Below are 19,151 nucleotides of genomic sequence, written 5' to 3'. Positions count from 1 at the left end.
AATTTATTTCCACTTTCCTTTATTGTCAGGCCAAACAAAAAATGTTTATGGTTCTCTGTAGTTCTTCGGTTAATATTGTAGTTTCTTCCTGTGCAAACTGCATTATACAGCATACTTTCTGATATTGTCATTCCTGGCTCTGATAAACTATTAGGCCACTTAACTATATCCTGTGCAGGGCAATGGAAGGAATAAAACAAAAATTCACCAACTATTTGAAGCCAGAGAAAGAGCAGGATCAAATAAAGTCTGGGGATAGAAAAAGGTAGGTCCAGCTGGACAGGGACAAGTCTTGGCAAAGATTAGACCGATAGCTTCATAATTAATGGCTCCTTGACCTGAATGTGAAATGTTACCTGAGGCCCCAGGAGAGATGAGCTCTCTTCATATTTGCCCCCTAGCATCCTACGTTTCTTTTATAACACACGTGATACTTGGCACTTGTATGTTCAGTGTCTCTCTCCTGCACCAAATCCCTTATCTTGCTTACTACTAAATTCCAGTGCCAAGGACATATATGTATTCAATGAACGCTTGCCAAATGTATGAATGAATGAATGAATGAACGAATGGGAAAGGGAGGTAGGGTATAAATGGAAGTAGCATTGTTTATAGTTCCTATAGGCTGTTTTATACACGTTTTTCATTTTAATCTTTACAAACCTTACAAAGTCTTGTTCCTGTATTCGAGGAAAAACAAAAAAGCTGAAGTTCAAAGAAATTTACTCACTGAAAGTCTTGCAGCTAGTAAAGCTAGTATCTAAACATGAGTCTCTGCCTCTAAAACCCATCCTAATATGCCATACTCTGTTGTCTCACCTAAGAGCCAAACACTAAATTTGTTTCAATACACAGATATTTGGTGTGTTTTCATATAGTGCAGCATTTTTGACAGTGTTTAGTGTATGACATCACAGTACAAGGATCTTGGAGTTGAAAATTGTGAAATTAATTTACTTTGTGATTTAACAGAAGATATTAGACATGTAAACAACAAAAGTTGAAACCAAAAATATTTTTATATTTGAGAATGCTTTTGACATTTTAACCTTAATGATCTAGTAGGAGAAACAGATAATATTTGCACTACTATATGAAGAGCCCTGTTAGAGAGGATGGAGCAACTGGGCAAGGTGCTTCACCCAGACTAGGCTAACATTTGAAGGCACAGCAGTTTTTATGCTAGTGTTTATGGAGCCTAAAGAACTTCACCATGGGCCATAGGACATAGGACAGCCTCCCTGGCACCCACATGCACAAAAAACCATCAGCAGTCTGCAGCCCTAGGCAAGGCAACCCTGTCACATCATAGACCAGCAGGGCCAAAAGCTGGGACTTGTGCAAGTAAGAAAGCAACCCCAGGGATTGATGGGAGCACAGCAGGACAGGGCCAGCCTATACGTGCATCTCCACATGCAGTTAGGGTGTGCTGTGCTTAGTGTGTCCAGGACTGTGCCAGCTGGTGTAGGTTTGTGTAGGAGGGATCTCTCCATTGCTGTGCCACAAATCAGCCAGGAAGTATGGAAGCTCATGTAAGTTGACACAGGTCTATGATGTGAATGACCGAATGCCTCATTATATATGACACATCCTCATCCTCTGTTTATGGTGGCTCTGGCTGTCCTTTGCTGGATTCCAGAAACACTGACCTCTGTACTATTCCTGAAACATAGAAAAACTGACCATGCCTCAGGGCCTTTGCACTTGTCTTCTTTCTTCCTGGAATGCTCTTTTCACAAATGGCCCACTTTCTCACTTCCTGTCACTTTATCACAGAGACTGTCCCTGACCACTCAATATAAAACAGAGGCCTCAACTGCTACCACCCACATCCCTCTTACTTTATTTTTCTTTTACTTTTTATACCCCTTTATTTTTCTCCAGAGCCCTAACAGGTTTTTGTTGATTAACTGTCTTCTCTGTAAGACTTATTATGACAGAGATTTTATTTTGTCCACCATAGTTTCCCCAGTGTGTGAAAAAAAAATCTAGCAAATAGTAGGTACTGAAAAATCATTTCTTTTGAATTAATAAGTTTTGTCTTTGTATCTCTAAAGACATAATAGGCAGCCCTATTATGCCATAATATTTATTGAATATATAAGTATATAATACTTAGCCCGGCATATGAGGCCTTTCACAGTCCAGCATCTACTTAGCTGACACCCTTGTCGTGTCCCGTTCCCCCTTCCTGTCCTAAGGGCTGGTCACCGTGAAACTCTTCTCTTGCTGTGGCCCAGCCACACTCTCATGCCTGCATTTGCACTTGTTATTCCTCCTTCCTTCTGTGTGATGTGCCGTCCTCCCTCACCCCTCCAGCCCACACCTATCTGCCCCCAAATCAAAATTTCTGTTGCTGATTCATGACAGATACACTAGTGGCTCTTTTCACTAATATTTTTTTTTTTTTTTTTTTTTTTTTTTTTTTTTTTTTGAGACGGAGTCTCGCTCTGTCGCCCAGGCTGGAGTGCAGTGGCGCGATCTCGGCTCACTGCAAGCTCCGCCTCCCGGGTTCACGCCATTCTCCTGCCTCAGCCTCCCGAGTAGCTGGGACTACAGGCGCCCGCTACCACGCCCGGCTAATTTTTTGTATTTTTAGTAGAGACGGGGTTTCACCGTGTTAGCCAGGATGGTCTCGATCTCCTGACCTCGTGATCCGCCCGCCTCGGCCTCCCAAAGTGCTGGGATTACAAATATTTTTTCATAATGCATTTAACATTGTCTTCCATCCTTTGTTGTAGTATGCTTCCCCTCAAATTGCAATTGTATTTGCCTTGTCTCCTATTCCCCTCTCTAGCAATTTTGAGGTGTGCCAGTGTTTTATTCATTTGTCTTCATACGGTGTCAAATAGTAGTAGAGAAAGAATGATGGCTTTCATTTGTGTCTCTCCTGCCCCCAGACACCATGCTGAAGGCCCTTCATACCTTCTGACAGATCTTCAAAAGAACTTTGCAAAATTGGTATCACTTATGCCATTTTAAATGTTAGGTAATGGAGGCTCAGAGAAGGGAAGCAACTCAGCCAGGGCACCAGTCTAGTAAATGTCAGAGCCACGCTTCAAACCCAGGTCTGCCTGTAAGCAAAACCCTTGTCCTTTCCATAGCATGAGGGCTTAAATGACTTGATGTATGTTCCTCGTGAAGGAAATACCATACTTTAAAAATGAAATCATATTTCTAGTATTTTTTGATGTCTGTAAAGGTAATAAGCATTATAAATCTTTTTGAGAAAATGCTTATTTGCTGTATGCATATTCTTACTCTCTTTTGCTTCCCCCCGCCCACGACCCCTCCCCCGCAACCCAGGCACACTCATGATTGGTAACTGAGTGGCTTTGTAACTTAAAAAGCTGAGAACTAGATTTGGGCATTTAATCCTGGTCCACTTAGGCTTTAGCTTAAGGGAAAAATACTTTTTGTGACATAAATGCCTAATCTGGCTTTTTCCCCAGTAAACAAACTGCATTTTTAAACTATCTTAAATCTCCAGATATACTTGGCATTCCTATAAGACTTTAGTAGCTCATCAGGACCCGATTGATGGTATTTCATTTTATCCCAAATGTGAAGAAAATATGTCTCCATGCATCATTTCATGGAAATATAATAGTAAAAAGCCCTGGCTATTCCCTGATGATTTCAAAGTGGGTTGGGTAGCTATTAAAAGTAGCTGCAAGTCTTAAGTAGTGCTTTCAGCATAGAAACGTTTCTCATACATTAATGAAATCACTTATGATTTCCAGATGTTCTTATATTTGCCAAAATACATTTCTAGTTACTCCTAAAGAAAATCTTGTGTACCCATCTGTGCTACTTAAGGAATACATTTGTGAGCAAACTGTTTCATAAACACTTTTGTTTATAATTGTGTGAGACAGGGAAGAGTGACAATGGTTGAATTTACAAATTACCCAGAGAGCAAGGTTTAAAAAAAAATTAATTCGAGTGCAGTTTGTTTAAACATAAAATTATTAATTTGAATATCAGCCTTTTGGGGAGGATCTCTCCATCCCTCAGATGTCCTAGCCTGGTGTGGGTGCCACCAATAAGCAAAACCAAGTGTAGCCAAGTATTTAATATTCAGAGTAGATGAATAGTAGGAAAACAAGTGACAGTTGCGTATTTGTAAGACATGAATTATGCATCACTGACTTGCCAGCTCTTGACTTTTTACTAAAAAAAAAAAATTGCTCCCTGTGTAATTTTGGCTCATTTCCAGAGTCCGTATTCTTTACTGCTAGCTGAGATGAGACGCCAGTCCCCTGTGCTGTTTGAATTTGCGCAACAATGCTTTAATACCCAGAGCTCCTCCATAAATAGTCTGTTCTCCCAATACTCAGTGAGAAAACAACCACAGGAAATCTGGGAATGTGCAGCTAGCCCCGCTTAATTGATCTAAGCAGCCAGGGCCGGCAGGGGAGCTTTCACGTACACAGCCTCTATTCCTGGCTTGCAGGACTGTTTACCTAAGGGGCAAAGAAGTCCACCTGCGAAAGACACCATGTTGCTACTACAGCCTTAGCAACAGCAGTAGCCCGGTTTTCATTGTTGTTGTTTACAGTCATGAGAGCCATACTCCTTTAAGAAAACACCAAACTCCTTTCCCTCATTCCTGGCCCCAATCAGTAATCACCAAGACTGTCAGCTGCCTGCAGTTATCGGGAAGAGCAGCCTGGGGAAAGTTAAAGGAGCACAGATGGACAGTTGCTTTCTGCATGCAAGTGGCCAGCTAGGATCCGGGGGGCATCAAGCCATGATTTTTATTTCTGTGCTGGATGCATTAGCAGCTGTGACTTGGAAGGTTTTATCCTGAAGGAGTGGAATTGCTGCAGACGTCTTTGGGTTTTGGCGAGCAGTAGATATTTGGGGACGTTGTGCTGTTATTGCAGAGCCCCACAATGAAGATCCAGGAGCATCCCAGCCTATCTGACACCAAACAGCAGAGAAATCAAGATGCCGGTGACCAGGAGGAGAGCTTTGTCTCCGAAGTGCCCCAGTTGGACCTGACTGCATTGTGTGATGAAAAGAACTGGGAAGGTAGGGTTGTCTGATACTTGGATGATTTGCTATCATTAAAGCATACATAAATAAGCACAAATGAGAGGCATGTAACTATGTGAGAGTGTGGGTGAAAGAGCTATGCATGCAGAAGTAACTGCATTTCCAAATGACCGAAAATCCTTGACCTGTCATAGGAATACCTCAGGGTAAATGTTGCTGAGGGCAGTTGCAATCTAAGAAAGAAAACATGCTTGCCCTTTATCATAGTGTCACCTTGCAGGCCTTTTTTTTTTCTTTGTGACTCACCAGGAGTGCTGATATGTGTATGTCTTTTCCCCCTCATAGTACCAAGCAGAGTAATAGGGAACCGGTGTGCTTTTAGGATTTCTACCTTCTGTGGCACGACCCTCCCACTGCTGCATGCCAGTCGCCTGCCTCTTTCATGAAATCTCCTTCCCGTTTTGGTTTGCTTTGTTTCTATGTTTGTTTTTATGGATAGATTTTTTTTTCAGGTTAACAAATTTAAGGGATTTGCTTATCAAAAAGAACACTGAATACATGCATCTTACTGAAAGCTTGTAATACAGTGAGTGCTTTAGATTGGTTTTTTTTCCTAGAGACTTTTGGTGAAAACATTAGAAACGTACTTGCGAGGAAGAAGAGAGTAGCCTTGTCAAAATTGTGTTTCAGGGAGGATTTATCAAGCTGCTTATTCTTTCGTTATCCATGTGTCTGCATCCAAACACATACCAATGTGGATCCAAAATAAATGCCAGTCTACCTCTATACAGTATGTGCGTGACGGCTGCAAGGAGGGAAAAATTGTGCACCTGATTCCAATACAGCAGGATGACTTAACACAATGACTTACCAGGAGGTCTTAGCTGTGAAAAATCAGTCCCGTTTCAGCACGTGGATCTCCTTGTCTTCTCTCCCTACCCGCTTTCCTCTCTTTCTTAACCAAGAAGTTATCTTAATGACCTTAGATGAAGGATCAAGAGGAGAGCTGAAAAGACCACCAGGTGAAAAAGAGTAAACCCCATTTCTGGCATCCAGGGCTTTAGTGAAAACAAACTGTTTTTTATTCTAGTTCTGTCCTTGAAATCTAAGAAACCTGTTCTAGTTATTTTTATATAATTAGGCAGTGGGTTTCAGATTTTGTCAGATATTTTCAGCTCAAAATGTATTCACTGAGCAGCAAAACGCAGGGTTGTTTAATTTGTAATTTCAGTTATATATTCCTGAGTACCTTTCTGTTCTTTCATTTTTGAGTACTGTGAAATAATCATGTTAGTTTTTAATTCATACATTAAAAACAACCTGTGCCCCCACCTCCCCCCAAAAAAGTCCCATAGTAGTCACTGTTACCCAAATGAAAGAAAAATACAGTAACCAAAAAATAAATGTTATATTTGTGTCTTAGTGATATGGTCTACCCTAAAGCTCTAGATAAAAACTAGGATTTTTGGTTAGAATTCAAATTAGCCACATTTTTTCTTTCTCCTGAAATGAACTCAGTTTGTTATTTTTATCTTGGTTAGTCATAAATTTATCGTCTCTCTCAGCCACTTAAATAATGCTAATATAAAGCCGAGAATACTCTTCAGAGTGACTGAAAGCCAGCTTATAGTTTCCTTAAAACTATTTTATTAACATAAAGAATTTTCCTTCAGATAATAATTGAAGGAACCAGCATTTCATTTTAGAAATCTAGATGGATTTTTTTTTTAAAGTTATTGGAAAAAAATATGTTGCATTTCAATAGGCTTGGGAAAGTGGATTGTGTATTCCAAGTAGTTTTTGAAATAACTTTAACTTTTTGTTTTTGTTTTGCCAATTACTGCGTTTGTCATTGAATGTACATATCTTTAAAATCTACATGAATTCACATCAAGGCCATTCTGATCATTTGATTACTGCTTTCAGTGACCTTTTTTTTTTAAGCTTATGTACTTATTGTAACTTTCCAAGTTACATTATAGCACTAATATAGCTATAAGTATAATGAAAGTAAGGAATTTTTGCATAAAACGAGAGCAATAAGTCTGATCACTAAAATATCACCTTTTTTTATAGCTAAAATAAGAAAATTGTGTCTTTCCAGTAAGGAATGAACTTTGCACGAATTTGTGAATGTGAAGCCAGTGCAACAAAATATGTAAACGAAAGTCATAATTACCAAAAACCTCCTGAACCAGTATCCACCTACAAGCCCCCATCACCAGTCTTCAAGGCACCATCCCCTCTTTTTTGGTTTGGTTGCTCCTTCCCATCCCCATACCATAGCTCCTACTCTCACATTAATGTGGAATCACAGAATGTCAGGTGAAGCAATACTTACTGCAGAGGTGAGCACCAGCAGGCTATTCACTAAGTACTGCCCCTCCACACGAAAATGATGTTCATTGGCTTCTGGGGCTCAGTATCAAGTAAACAAAAAGGGAAATGAAACTAATAAATAAATTCCGTAGGACATGTGGAATGGAACTCTCGCAAAGTGAATGTAGGATCCGAGTCTGGTCATGCTTATTGGCAAATACTAAGCATACTTTATCCTTTTTAAATATACATAGCTGTTTTATTATTTGATTTAGCCACATGACTATTATTACTAGGATTTCCAATCACCAGAGTTAAATGAATATACAGATTTAATGTACTATTCTGTGTTATTTAAAGCTCTTCAGAGTTGCATAATTAGAATGTTCCCAAGCAGTCAATTATGTTGATTTGAGGATACTCCTTGTGTAAGCACTGGGGTTTAAGCAGTCAGCTACTCTATTCAGTATGTCCTGATGAAATTAAATTTAAAGGGGCATTTTAAGCCGGGCATGGTGGTATGTGCCTGTAGTCCCTACTACTTAAGGGACTCCGGCTGAAGCCGGAGGATCACTTCAGCCCAGGAGTTCAAAACCAGCCTGGGCAGCATAACAATACCCCATTTCAAAAAATGGAGATGGGTGGTATTTTTAAAAGGGCATAAGATACTTCATATATCTAACTCATCACTTACTGCTTGTTGAAAATAACTTTGGAAAGGAAATTCTCTAAAAGTATCATAGAAAAACAAGAGATCTTAAAAGATCTTCCACTTGAACCTTCCTATTATACAGATGAGAATACTGAGGCCAAAAGAAGCAAAATGATGATTCAAAGTAACAAAGTCTCCTCATTTGCACCTGATGCCTCTTTCTAAACAATGTCAGTTTTATATCCTTGTGGGCAACAGATCAAAGTGGTTACAAGCCAGATTCCCTGGGTTCAAATCCTGGCTCTGCTGCTTATCAGCTTTGCGACAAGTTAGTAAACCTGCCCTGGTTTTCACCTTAATTTTCCCGTCTTTAAATAGGATGGTAACAGTAGGTAATAATGAATAGTAGATACAGTAGTATGTACTTAATAAGTTTATTGCAAGGATTAAATGAGCTAAAACATGCTAAGTGCACAGCACAGTATGGGCTCATAGTAGGCACTATGTGTGTCAGTTTTATCTTCCATAAATATTTCCAAGTATAGTTTCAGGAAAAATCAGCCTAAGTTTGCCTTCTTTGAAACCAGAGCGCAGTTTACTGAATGGCCATGGGTGGCTCTGAACACAAGAGGAATTGCTATTACTAGGTCCTCTACAGATTTATTAAGGATTAACCATGTCACACCAACCTCCTTTCTTTCTTTGATATTATTAATACTAGACTTTAGGTTGGGGAAATGGTGCATTTGAAAAGACTTCTCCTGGGCCTTTGACGGGGCCTTAATGATAGCCCGACTGTCAGAGAAGTGGGAGAGAAGACAGATAGGGTAGTGAATTAGTAACTGATTAAGCAGCTGTTCTTAAATGTGTAGATAAATGGATCAAAGTCAGCTCAAATGGGGGTATTCTCATTAGTTAAAAAGTCCTCAGCCCTACCCTGTTCCACACATTTATTAATGATTTAAATGGAGCTATGAAGGGCTTGCTTATTAACTTTGCAAACAGGGACAGAGCAGATAAATGTAAGGATTACATTTGTGATTGATAAAGCTGACTACTCTGGTTCTTTCTAACTCTGTTGGTTAACAAGACTAATTGAACAATTTCATAGGACTAACATTGTTCTAAAGTTAAATTTTGGAACACTAAAGAAAATTTTATAAAATTCTTCCAGTAAAGAGCCTCCACCATGAAGCTTACATCTTTTTATGTCTGGGATGTCCAAGTACCTCCTAGCTCAGCTGAGCAGAAAAATGGTTACATCTTGCCAAGGAGTAATGGCTCTAAATAATATAGTTGGAATGGGAATGTGGAAAACATCGGCCCCCTTAATTCTGTGCAGATTTCTGAGAAATCAATCATCCCAGTACCCGGTTTTCTTTTGTATAGTAAGTGGATCCAGCCAGCTAAGCAGAGAGTAGCTTGTCCCAGTGACCATGTTAGCGTTACTCAGAGATATGTTCCCTCTTTCTACAGAAAATTTCCGTTATATCCGTGTGTACTATAGTGTCTGAACTGGAACTCCCCCAGGGCCTAGTCTTTTTTTATTACTTCAGTAGCAAGCATGCAGCTTTTATCTCTGTTATTTCCGACCTGCTGCAATGTCAACTGACCTGGGTGGATTAATTTTTAATAGAGAGGCATGTCATACTTATGTCCAGAGTTCACTGTGACAAGACACATGACTAAAAGCAAAACTAACTGTACACAAGGAACTTTGGTCTAGATATGAAAATGCATTTATTTTATGTGGTGGTTTAGCAAGACAGTCCAGTGTGAAGCCTCACATCCCTCCTGTTTTTCCCTTTAAATAATTTTCTTGCAACATTCCTATCTCTCTCCTTGCTCTAGAATTGCTAGTTAAAATATAAAATATTTCCCAAAGTAGCAATTGGGAATGGTCAGGGAATGGTCGGTGAATACATCCTCAAAACCGGCTCTCTAGGCAGGCAGCGAAATTGTACCTGTTATCTACCACACTACCTTATTTAGTACTTTGTTATTGTTCTAGTTGAGTGCCAACTATCAAAACATGAGCCTTGTGCTTTTAGATCATTTCAAACTAAAATGGGGAACAGTTTTATTGATCCCTTAGTTATACTGAACTGTGTATTACATGTCATTTTATAACTCTTTTGAATAGAAGCCTTAAATTATAAGACTATCGAATAACAGAAAAGAGAGAAAAAGGAGCGAATCAGGTAAGCATTTTGTGTTGCATAGATGAGAAACCTTTCACTTCCGTTCTACATGCATACCTTTTTATTAGAGTTGAAACTCATATAGTTTTACATTTCTCATTTTAAAATAAGTGAATTCATTCACCCTAACTATATGCTTTAGGAGAAAATGTCACTGATAAGCTAGAATTACTGCAGCTGTGTATTTCCTGTATACCATGGGAGACGCTAGGAAAAGGACACATTTGATCTCCTTGTCAGTAAAGCAACTGATCAAGAATAAAGCCACAAAATAAAGCTGTGTTAACAAAGAAGAAAACTGATGGATGGCCCTGCCATTAGCCACAAAGCATCAAATAATGATTATTCAGTTCCATGATTAGCATTTTATAGTGAATTCAAGATCAGTTTATCTTATCACACACTCTTATAAGTAAAAATTTGTATACACAGAGACCACCTAGTTGAAAACTTAAAGATGAGTTATAACATTTTTAAGGAGATATTCTGCTAGATTCTAACACATTAAAGGGCTTCAGGATGTAAGGTAACACCTTTTAAACTAAGATTTTATGAATAGAAATGTCAAACTAACCAGCACACTCATACGCCAATATCAACATCAGACTTTGCTTTGCCAAAGCCCTCTGTCCCCAGGAAAGCTTCGTGCCCTGCCCCCAGTTGCTTTGCTGCTTTGCCACTCTGCGGTGAGCTTATTGCCTGCTGCATTACTGTTCAAGCCATCTTAACCCTTTCCCTCTCCTGGGGAAAGTCCTTGCAGAAAATTACTGGTGTCTTATGAAATATCATGACAGAAGATGCAAGCTGGTCAGTTTAATAGTTCCATTTTCTGCAGCTGACATGTTTTATTTTTTCTAGTGGTTGCTTTCCAGTCCCCCCTCCTTACTTCGCCTCTCAGTCCATTTTTTATTCTTTTATGTTGGCGTTTTGAGCTGCTTGTGCCCAAGTCCTACCACTTAGGAGGAGCAGACCGATAGTGTTAGTACAAATGATGAAACACCTCCTGTTCGTGTCCAGCTTTAGCCAGGCACATCTACCAGCATGTCCTCTGCCACTTTTTGAGCCTCAATAGATAAGAATCTGTCTTTAACACTGCTTTCATTTCTTAAGATATTTGTATTTTTATCTGCATTTCCAGATAACCTAGTTCTCTTTAAATTTCGAGAACCTGTGGACTTCATTCCATATAAAGTTAATTTTTTTAATTAATGTGCTTATCCTCCCTATTATATGGGGTCTACTAAAATCTCAGAAAGTTGCCGCTCTTATGGAAGCACTTGGCACATTCTAAGTTGAAGCACTGATCTGGAAGTCAGGAGACTTAGCTTCTAGACCCACCTCTTGGGGTTTCAGTTTCCTTATCTGTCACCTGCTGGGTTGGATCAATCGTTCTCAAACCTGGCTGCACATGAGCATCACCTGGACAGCTTTTAAACTTGTGTGTGTGAGGCGCACATATCTGGACCCTCACCTAAATATTGTTGACTTGGATAGTATGAGGAGCCTGCGTGCTGGTAGCCATTTATATTTCCCTGTGTGACTTTAATGTGCGGCCAGGATTGAGAAATCACAAAATTAGTTGAGGTATGAAGTCACACCCAGCTGTAACATTCTAGGATTATATATTTTTAAATAGAAGCCTGAATAAGCACTTATTTAAGATAGTTTTGCACATTTTATAGTATGATAGGTAGAGGAGCAACTGTTCCATGATTCAAAGTCTAGGAATCCCAGAGTTTAAGATCATAGCCAAATTCTACCGTTGTGTAAATCACAGTAATCCACAAGTAAATTTCAAGCATAACTCATTCTATAATGCAAACATTACAAATGAAATACCTTATATCATCGACATCTATTTTTTAAATCTTTTAGATAGGATTTTGTTTAATGAGGAAAGGAGTCTGTTGAGGTAAGTCTTGCAGTAAATAGAAGTAGACAGTTGCCCTCTTCTCTCCCTAAATGACGGATCAAGACTTTGTGCTGAGCGTGTTATTTTTTTTAACAGATTATCTAAACTGATTTGTACAGATTTGTCCTTTGTAAGGTGTTTGTTTTTCTTCTGTTGGCTAATTTATGTATGCATCTCACTCTAACTGGAGTCTTGAGCAGCTTCTGAAGTTTCAAGCGCAAAGCATGCATCTTAAATGTGCTAATCCCAACACACTTAAGCAGAAGCACACAAAACAGCTTACTGGATGACCTCAAGGGAAGTTATAAACTCCTAAATACATAGGCTCTCTCAAGATTGATGTGCTTCCTTAGCTTGACTCCTCGGTTGTTTAGTGAAGGATGTACAGCCGTGATACCAAATATCTCCCCCACCAACACATTTTCTTTTCTTTGTTTTTTTTTTTGTTTGCTTGTTTGTTTTTTGAGACAAAGTCTCACTCTGTCGCCCAGGCTGGAGTGCAGTGGCGCAATCTCTGCTCACTGCAAACTCCACCTCCTGGGTTCAAGCGATTCTCGTGCCTCAGCCTCCCCAGTAGCTGGGATTACAGGCATCCGCCACCACGCCCAGCTACATTTTGTATTTTTAGTAGAGATGGGGTTTCACCATGTTGGCCAGGCCGGTCTCAAACTCCTGACCTCAGGTGATCCGTCCGCCTTGGCTTCCCAAAGTGCTGGGATTACAGGCATGCACATTTTCTTTTCATTGATGCCATCACGTGGAAGAGTTTTTATCACTAATTGACTGGGCTTCCCCCCTTCAAGGCTGCTCCTCAGGGTAGCCTAGCAAATTCTCTTTGGAAAGCCAGTGAGAATGGAAACGAGAGGTAGACAGATGATGGCTGTCAGACATATTGGTGATTTCAGTTGGGGCGCGGTGTCCTTAGTCTGGACCTTAGCTGTAAAATGAGAAACGATTCAATGGGCAGCTTCCTAAAGCATCTGGGAAGCCTGGGAAACACTTGTGTTTTAAAGAACAACCCTGACCTCTTTCAGGAACAGTCCTGACCTCTTACTGCCGTTATCTTCCAGAGCCTATCCCTGCTTTCTCCTCCTGGCAGCGGGAGAACAGTGACTCTGATGAAGCCCACCTCTCGCCGCAGGCTGGGCGCCTGATCCGTCAGCTGCTGGACGAAGACAGCGACCCCATGCTCTCTCCTCGGTTCTACGCTTACGGGCAGAGCAGGCAATACCTGGATGACACAGAAGTGCCTCCTTCCCCACCAAACTCCCATTCTTTCATGAGGTATGTTTCTCTGTGTTGCTGATAGACAAATGCATCATCCCCACAACATCAGAAAAGAGGAATGGCACTGATAGTGAATATTTTTTTTAATTAAGTCGTGAGCCTGTGGAGCAACATATTTGAAATTCTCCATCCTAGGACACAGGCCATGTTGTAGTTTCCCATTTGAGCTGTGGCCCAACTGCAACATCACATATCGAATTTTCTTAGCATCTCCTTTCCAAAGCGCTCTCCAATTCAGCTCTTTTAGGCCCACAGGAAAGGTTGATGTTCAGTCCTACTTTGCTAATTATAAATGTGAGCTAGAAAGCCTAGATGTACTTAATAGGTGGGACATACCGAGCTCCAATGGATCACTCAAGTGTCTTTTATTCAAGAGGAGAGAGGCTGTTTTGTCTCCGCGCTGCCCCCACCCCACCACCGCATGCCACATGGTGTCCCACTTCCCCAGGGCCCCTCTAGGCAAGCAGTGACTGCTCCTGGGGAAACTGACCCAAGTCGTACTCTTCACAGGCGGCGAAGCTCCTCTCTGGGGTCCTATGATGATGAGCAAGAGGACCTGACACCTGCCCAGCTCACACGAAGGATTCAGAGCCTTAAAAAGAAGATCCGGAAGTTTGAAGATAGATTCGAAGAAGAGAAGAAGTACAGAGTAAGTGTCCCCTCACACTGTTCTTTTCGCCTCATCCTCTCCCTGGACATGGCAGCGTTTCAACAACTCAAAGAAACGACGAAAGGTTAAGGGAGGCTTCTAGGGAATCTTACAACAAAAAGGCAGTAAACCCTGGATAGTACACCCTGATAAACCCCAGTCATTATGTATCAGCATTTTCCTTGCACAAGTGTATTCTTACAAAAAAAAAAAAAATGAAAGCTTAAGTCTACATTTTATAAATTAATCAGTAAGCAGGAACTGGAGAAATTGTTGAATGAAATCCTTTGTTTGACTAAAATTTCTTTCATTTTAGAAGATTTCATATCTTCTGAAATCTTGTTAGCACTGAGCTCGTTCTGCTGTCAGCTCTGTACCACAAGAGTGGCAAAAAGGCATTTTTGTGACGGTTGCTGAGCAAAACATCATATACCCCTCTGTTTTCTACACTGTTCGTCTTACAGGTTGAACCCTACAAATAATGGCAAGGGGGTCATGGACCTCACAGAAGTCACTGATCATAAAGATGCATTTTGCCTCTGAGGAATTTTTTGAAAGCATCACAATAACCAAATATAAAGAAGGATAATGGAATTACATTTGTGACATTTGCTCTGATTGGTCGTGTTTAATTTCTTATTCTGATGGGGCTCAACTTTTCCTTCCTATTTAAAACAAAAATGATCATCAAACACTTCTTACTTTCCCTGCTCCAGTTCCAAAGCATTTACTCTAGACTTCCTTTTCTCAGCCTTCCCACAGTGACAAAGCAGCCAATCCAGAGGTTCTGAAATGGACAAATGACCTTGCCAAATTCCGGAGACAACTTAAAGGTGGGTAAAATTCTGGAGCTGTGGCTTCTGTACAACAAGCCAGGTGCAGAATCTCTCACCTCCTCTCCCACTGAGTGCCACTGCTAAGGCATTCCCCGGTCCTTAAAGATGCTTCCCAGCACTCTCAGCTATTCAGAGTGACCACTTCCCCAGGTCTTCACATGGTCTCAGTCATAGGGCAACCCGATCAGCTAAGAGGCGAATTCTGCAGCATTTCTTCATTTCCCTGGATCACTAATAGAAGGATGATGGTTTCAAGTCAGCATCTCTCAACACCTGTTTAATCCAAGTCTCCATTTGCTGTGGTGGTAGAAGCAAACAAGTAGACACAGAGATGAATCTGCAAAGGGTATGGCCTCCATCCCTCAAAGAGATTCCCATCTTTTCAGAGACACAGTCATGTAAACAACTAAATAGAATACAAAGTGAACCTAATTTCAGAATAAGGTATGTAAGTCATACAGAAAAGGTTGGCCAGTGGCTGGGCATTAGATCACTAAATACCTTTAACCACTGAAGGAGCAAGGATGCCACATTCTGAGAGCATCATACAGGCTGATGCGGCTAAAGCTTTCTCAGCAATTAGTGTTAGGGAAACATTCCATGTAATCAAAGAAAATGTTACCATTCTCTCAGGTTTTACATAATAATTCAGGGATTTCTACTGATACTGTAACTAGATACTCTCTGAAAAAAGACTAAGTTATTGATACTACAGAAAAACAATTTGTGTTGGGCAGACATCAAATCTCATATATCAGGCCGGGCACAGTGGCTCACGCCTGTAATCCCAGCACTTTGGGAGGCCAAGGCAGGCGGATCATGAGGTCAGGAGATCGAGACCATCCTGGCTAACATGGTGAAACCCCGTCTCTACTAAAAATACCAAAAAAATTAGCCGGGCGTGGTGGTGGGCGCCTGTAGTCCCAGCTACTCGGGAGACTGAGGCAGGAGAATGGCGTGAACCCAGGAGGCGGAGCTTGCAGTGAGCTGAGATCGTGCCACTGCACTCCAACCTGGGCGACAGAGCGAGACTCCGTCTCAAAATAAATAAATAAATAAATCTCATGTATCTTTACCCCCAAATCTTCTCAACTAGAATCAAAACTAAAGATATCTGAAGAGGACCTAACTCCCAGGATGCGGCAGCGAAGCAACACACTCCCCAAGAGTTTTGGTTCCCAACTTGAGAAAGAAGATGAGAAGAAGCAAGAGCTGGTGGATAAAGCAATAAAGCCCAGTGTTGAAGCCACATTGGAATCTATTCAGAGGAAGCTCCAGGAGAAGCGAGCGGAAAGCAGCCGCCCTGAGGACATTAAGGTGCGATCATTCTGTGAAGTGCTAAGCCCTAAGCCATTGCAGTCAATGTGGTAGAGACACAGGGCATGCCACGTGAATCCCAGTGGGAAGATGATGCCTTGTTAAGCCTTCCAGGCTGTTACGTGTCTAGGGAAGCTGATGAAACAGCTGCAGAGTGCGTTAACTGTGGGTGCTTTGGTTTTTGACTACAGATTGAAAACAAAACTCTATTGTATAGATTACAGAATGAACTTGTTTAGGTTAATAGCTGGTTTTGTGACTCTGAGGTAGAAGGATTAGAGACAAACCTTTGGGACCATGTAACATATAACCGTCGTCATTGCTTGGGCCATTAAGCTAAGCCCCATGTGCCTCACAGCCCTGCTTACCTCAGTGTTCACCTTACCTTTGCTGCCATGAGGGAGATCCAGGTGGCTGATGATGATTCTGCTGTGCTGGCCACATTTCTCCCAAGAGCTCAGGAGTAACCCATTTCTAAATGAACTTTGGATAGAGCTAGGGAGAGCTGTTATATGAGGGTTCTTTTTAGCCTTGCTTTAGTAATTTAAGTAAAGAAGTTGGAATATTCACAAACATTTTCCTCTCTTTCAATTCTCTATCCCTGTGTTTATACAGGATATGACCAAAGACCAGATTGCTAATGAGAAAGTGGCTCTGCAGAAAGCTCTGTTATATTATGAAAGCATTCATGGACGGCCGGTATGTGATGTAGTAAATTTTCTGATTGGGGTCAATTATCTGGCTTTAGAAATGGATTTTCTATGTGTAGTATTTTACAAATGGGGTTCCCTAATGTTTGCTTGCTTTACTTTTAGGATAAAGGAGGTTACTATATATTTACACCATAACTAAGCTTTCTGAAGGCTTAACCAATAAGAAAGTTCTATCTAGTAGATGTGGAACTTACTTGGGTTCCAATGAAAAATTTGTTTGCAACTAAAATTTAGTCATTAATGTACCGCTTTAAAGGAAGGAATGGTGGAGGGGCCAGGGGTCGGAGGGGCAGAGTATAGGGCATAAAGACCCCTGGAGTTTGGAGACTTCCCTGTCCCTAGGTCTCCCCCAATAAGCTGTCACTGTAGGCTTCCTCATCCATAAAATGAAAGGTGTTAAACTAGAATGATCTGCCTTAGAATTCAATCTCTCTGCAATGCAGTGCAACTAGTGTTTGTCTGTAAAGAAGTTCCAGCTGCCATTCGGAACCAGAAGTGTGAGGAATCCAAAATATGGCTTTGCCTTTTCATAACAACGGGAAGCATTTGAGGTGGCTTGCTGTTCAGCAAGCATTGCTTGAATGTTTGTTGTTAGCTGTGGGGGAAACGGTAGCATGATAGGCTTCTGCTCTCTTCCTTGAAGAACTTTTCATCAGACACCCTTCTTGTCAGTCACTGTTAATAACCTTTTGTTCATAATGTTGTCAGAGACCTAACAAAACAAATTTTTAAAAGCAGGTATCAGGAAGCATGAAGTTTAGGTTCACTGATTATTTTTATATAGCCAAAAAGTATAGATCTGTTTTTCAGTCTTGGCCATGACTATATGATAGTCTTTTCATCTAAAGTATGCTCTTTTAAATAAAGAAGGTTCCAGAATAATTCACTAGACTCTAAGGTGTGGGAGGTCAGGGATTCTGGGCTTTGTTCACCTAGTGGTGACCCCAGTCCTCAGTGTCTAGCACAAGACCTGACACATGACACAGGCCCAATAACTATCTGTAGAGTGTCTCCTTGGTGGCATTTTAATTCTGAATTTATCAGGTTTAAATATAAAAAAAAAAAATGCTGGCACTGATGATTCTTCTGCTGGCCTGTCCCTGCAGTGGAAAAATACTGACACTCTGGGATAATGTTCATGTTTCAGCCAAGCTTTGTTTGGGATTTTTTTTTGAAGGCATTGAACCAAATAGTAAATGCTCTAGAGCTCAAATACACTGTGAAACTTTCTCCTTCTCCACTGGAATATTCAAAATGTGTAGAGGCAGAAGTGAACTTCTTTTATCAGAGAGACACTCCTTCTCCACAATAGGCTTAGAACCCTGCTCTGTGTAGCCATCTGGTAGGCCTCATGGAGAAGGTGTGTTTTCCCTCTTGAACATTTCCTCTTTTACTTCTGTGGATTTGGGTTATGACATTGATAGACACCTTTAAGGACTTCCATGCCCAAGGCCCTTAAGAGCTCACAGCTGTGTTCTAGATAGACTTCACCTTGCTGCCAATTGAGTATTTTGTGTGTTGTAGTATTTGTTGCTCTGAGTTGGGAACAGATTCCCTCATTCAGCCTGGACTGGGTCAGACACGTAGAATTGGCAGACCCAGATTCAAAACTCAGCCCCACTGAGATTAGCTCTATGACTTTGGGCTGCTTAGGTAACCTCTCAGAGCCTTGGTGCTTTGTCTATATAATAGATATCTGTTATAGATTGCCAAGGAGATTAAATGATGTTACAGACACACACACACACACAGACGTTTATCTGTATATACTTACCTGTAGGATGTCTGTCACTGAGGAAGTGGGGTGGGGTGGCTTTTACTGGGTCTGCACAGTAAATGATAGTTTTCACCTCTGTTACAATTACATGTTCTACTTTCTGTGGCCTCCTTCTGATTAAATGATTAAATCAGGTGAAAGAATGTGCATTTCATAGCCCTCTTACCATTAAGAATATGAACTATTATTCTTGGCCCTGCCTTATTATTCCCTTTCATCACTCTTTCAGGTGGGTCCGGATTCTAGCATCTCATAGGGTGGGGAACAAATGCTCTAGGAAATTTGAGTGTCATTAATTTCTGGTCCAGGGCCAAACTCTCTGCCTCTCTCTATTTGGAACATGATGCTCCAACCTCCTCAGGAAAAGCAGAGTTCATTTGATATCTGGCCAGTCTGAAAAAAAATCAAAGAGTCAACTTTTAATTCTTAGATTTGTGGTGTTACCATGGACCCTGGACTGTAAATGCCATGCAGACAACACTCTTCT

General features: G+C 40.8%; 1 protein-coding gene across 13 annotated transcripts in view; it reads left to right on the top strand.

Annotated features, from left to right (window-relative positions):
- FAM13A (family with sequence similarity 13 member A) overlaps positions 1 to 19,151 on the top strand; it is a 384,547-nt gene that overhangs the window by 347,125 nt on the left and 18,271 nt on the right. For all 13 annotated transcript variants that reach the window (XM_024928670.4, XM_063603571.1, XM_063603572.1 and 10 more), the window contains 6 exons: positions 4,890 to 5,037; positions 13,156 to 13,369; positions 13,883 to 14,021; positions 14,773 to 14,854; positions 15,954 to 16,174; positions 16,790 to 16,873. In XM_024928670.4, coding sequence (XP_024784438.2) covers positions 4,890 to 5,037; positions 13,156 to 13,369; positions 13,883 to 14,021; positions 14,773 to 14,854; positions 15,954 to 16,174; positions 16,790 to 16,873 — 888 coding nt within the window. The remainder of the gene's footprint in view (positions 1 to 4,889; positions 5,038 to 13,155; positions 13,370 to 13,882; positions 14,022 to 14,772; positions 14,855 to 15,953; positions 16,175 to 16,789; positions 16,874 to 19,151) is intronic.

The sequence above is a fragment of the Pan paniscus genome, chromosome 3 (assembly GCF_029289425.2).
Source record: "Pan paniscus chromosome 3, NHGRI_mPanPan1-v2.0_pri, whole genome shotgun sequence".
In the NCBI taxonomy this organism is placed as follows: domain Eukaryota; kingdom Metazoa; phylum Chordata; class Mammalia; order Primates; family Hominidae; genus Pan; species Pan paniscus.
This window is presented reverse-complemented; position numbering and strand designations above follow the sequence as displayed.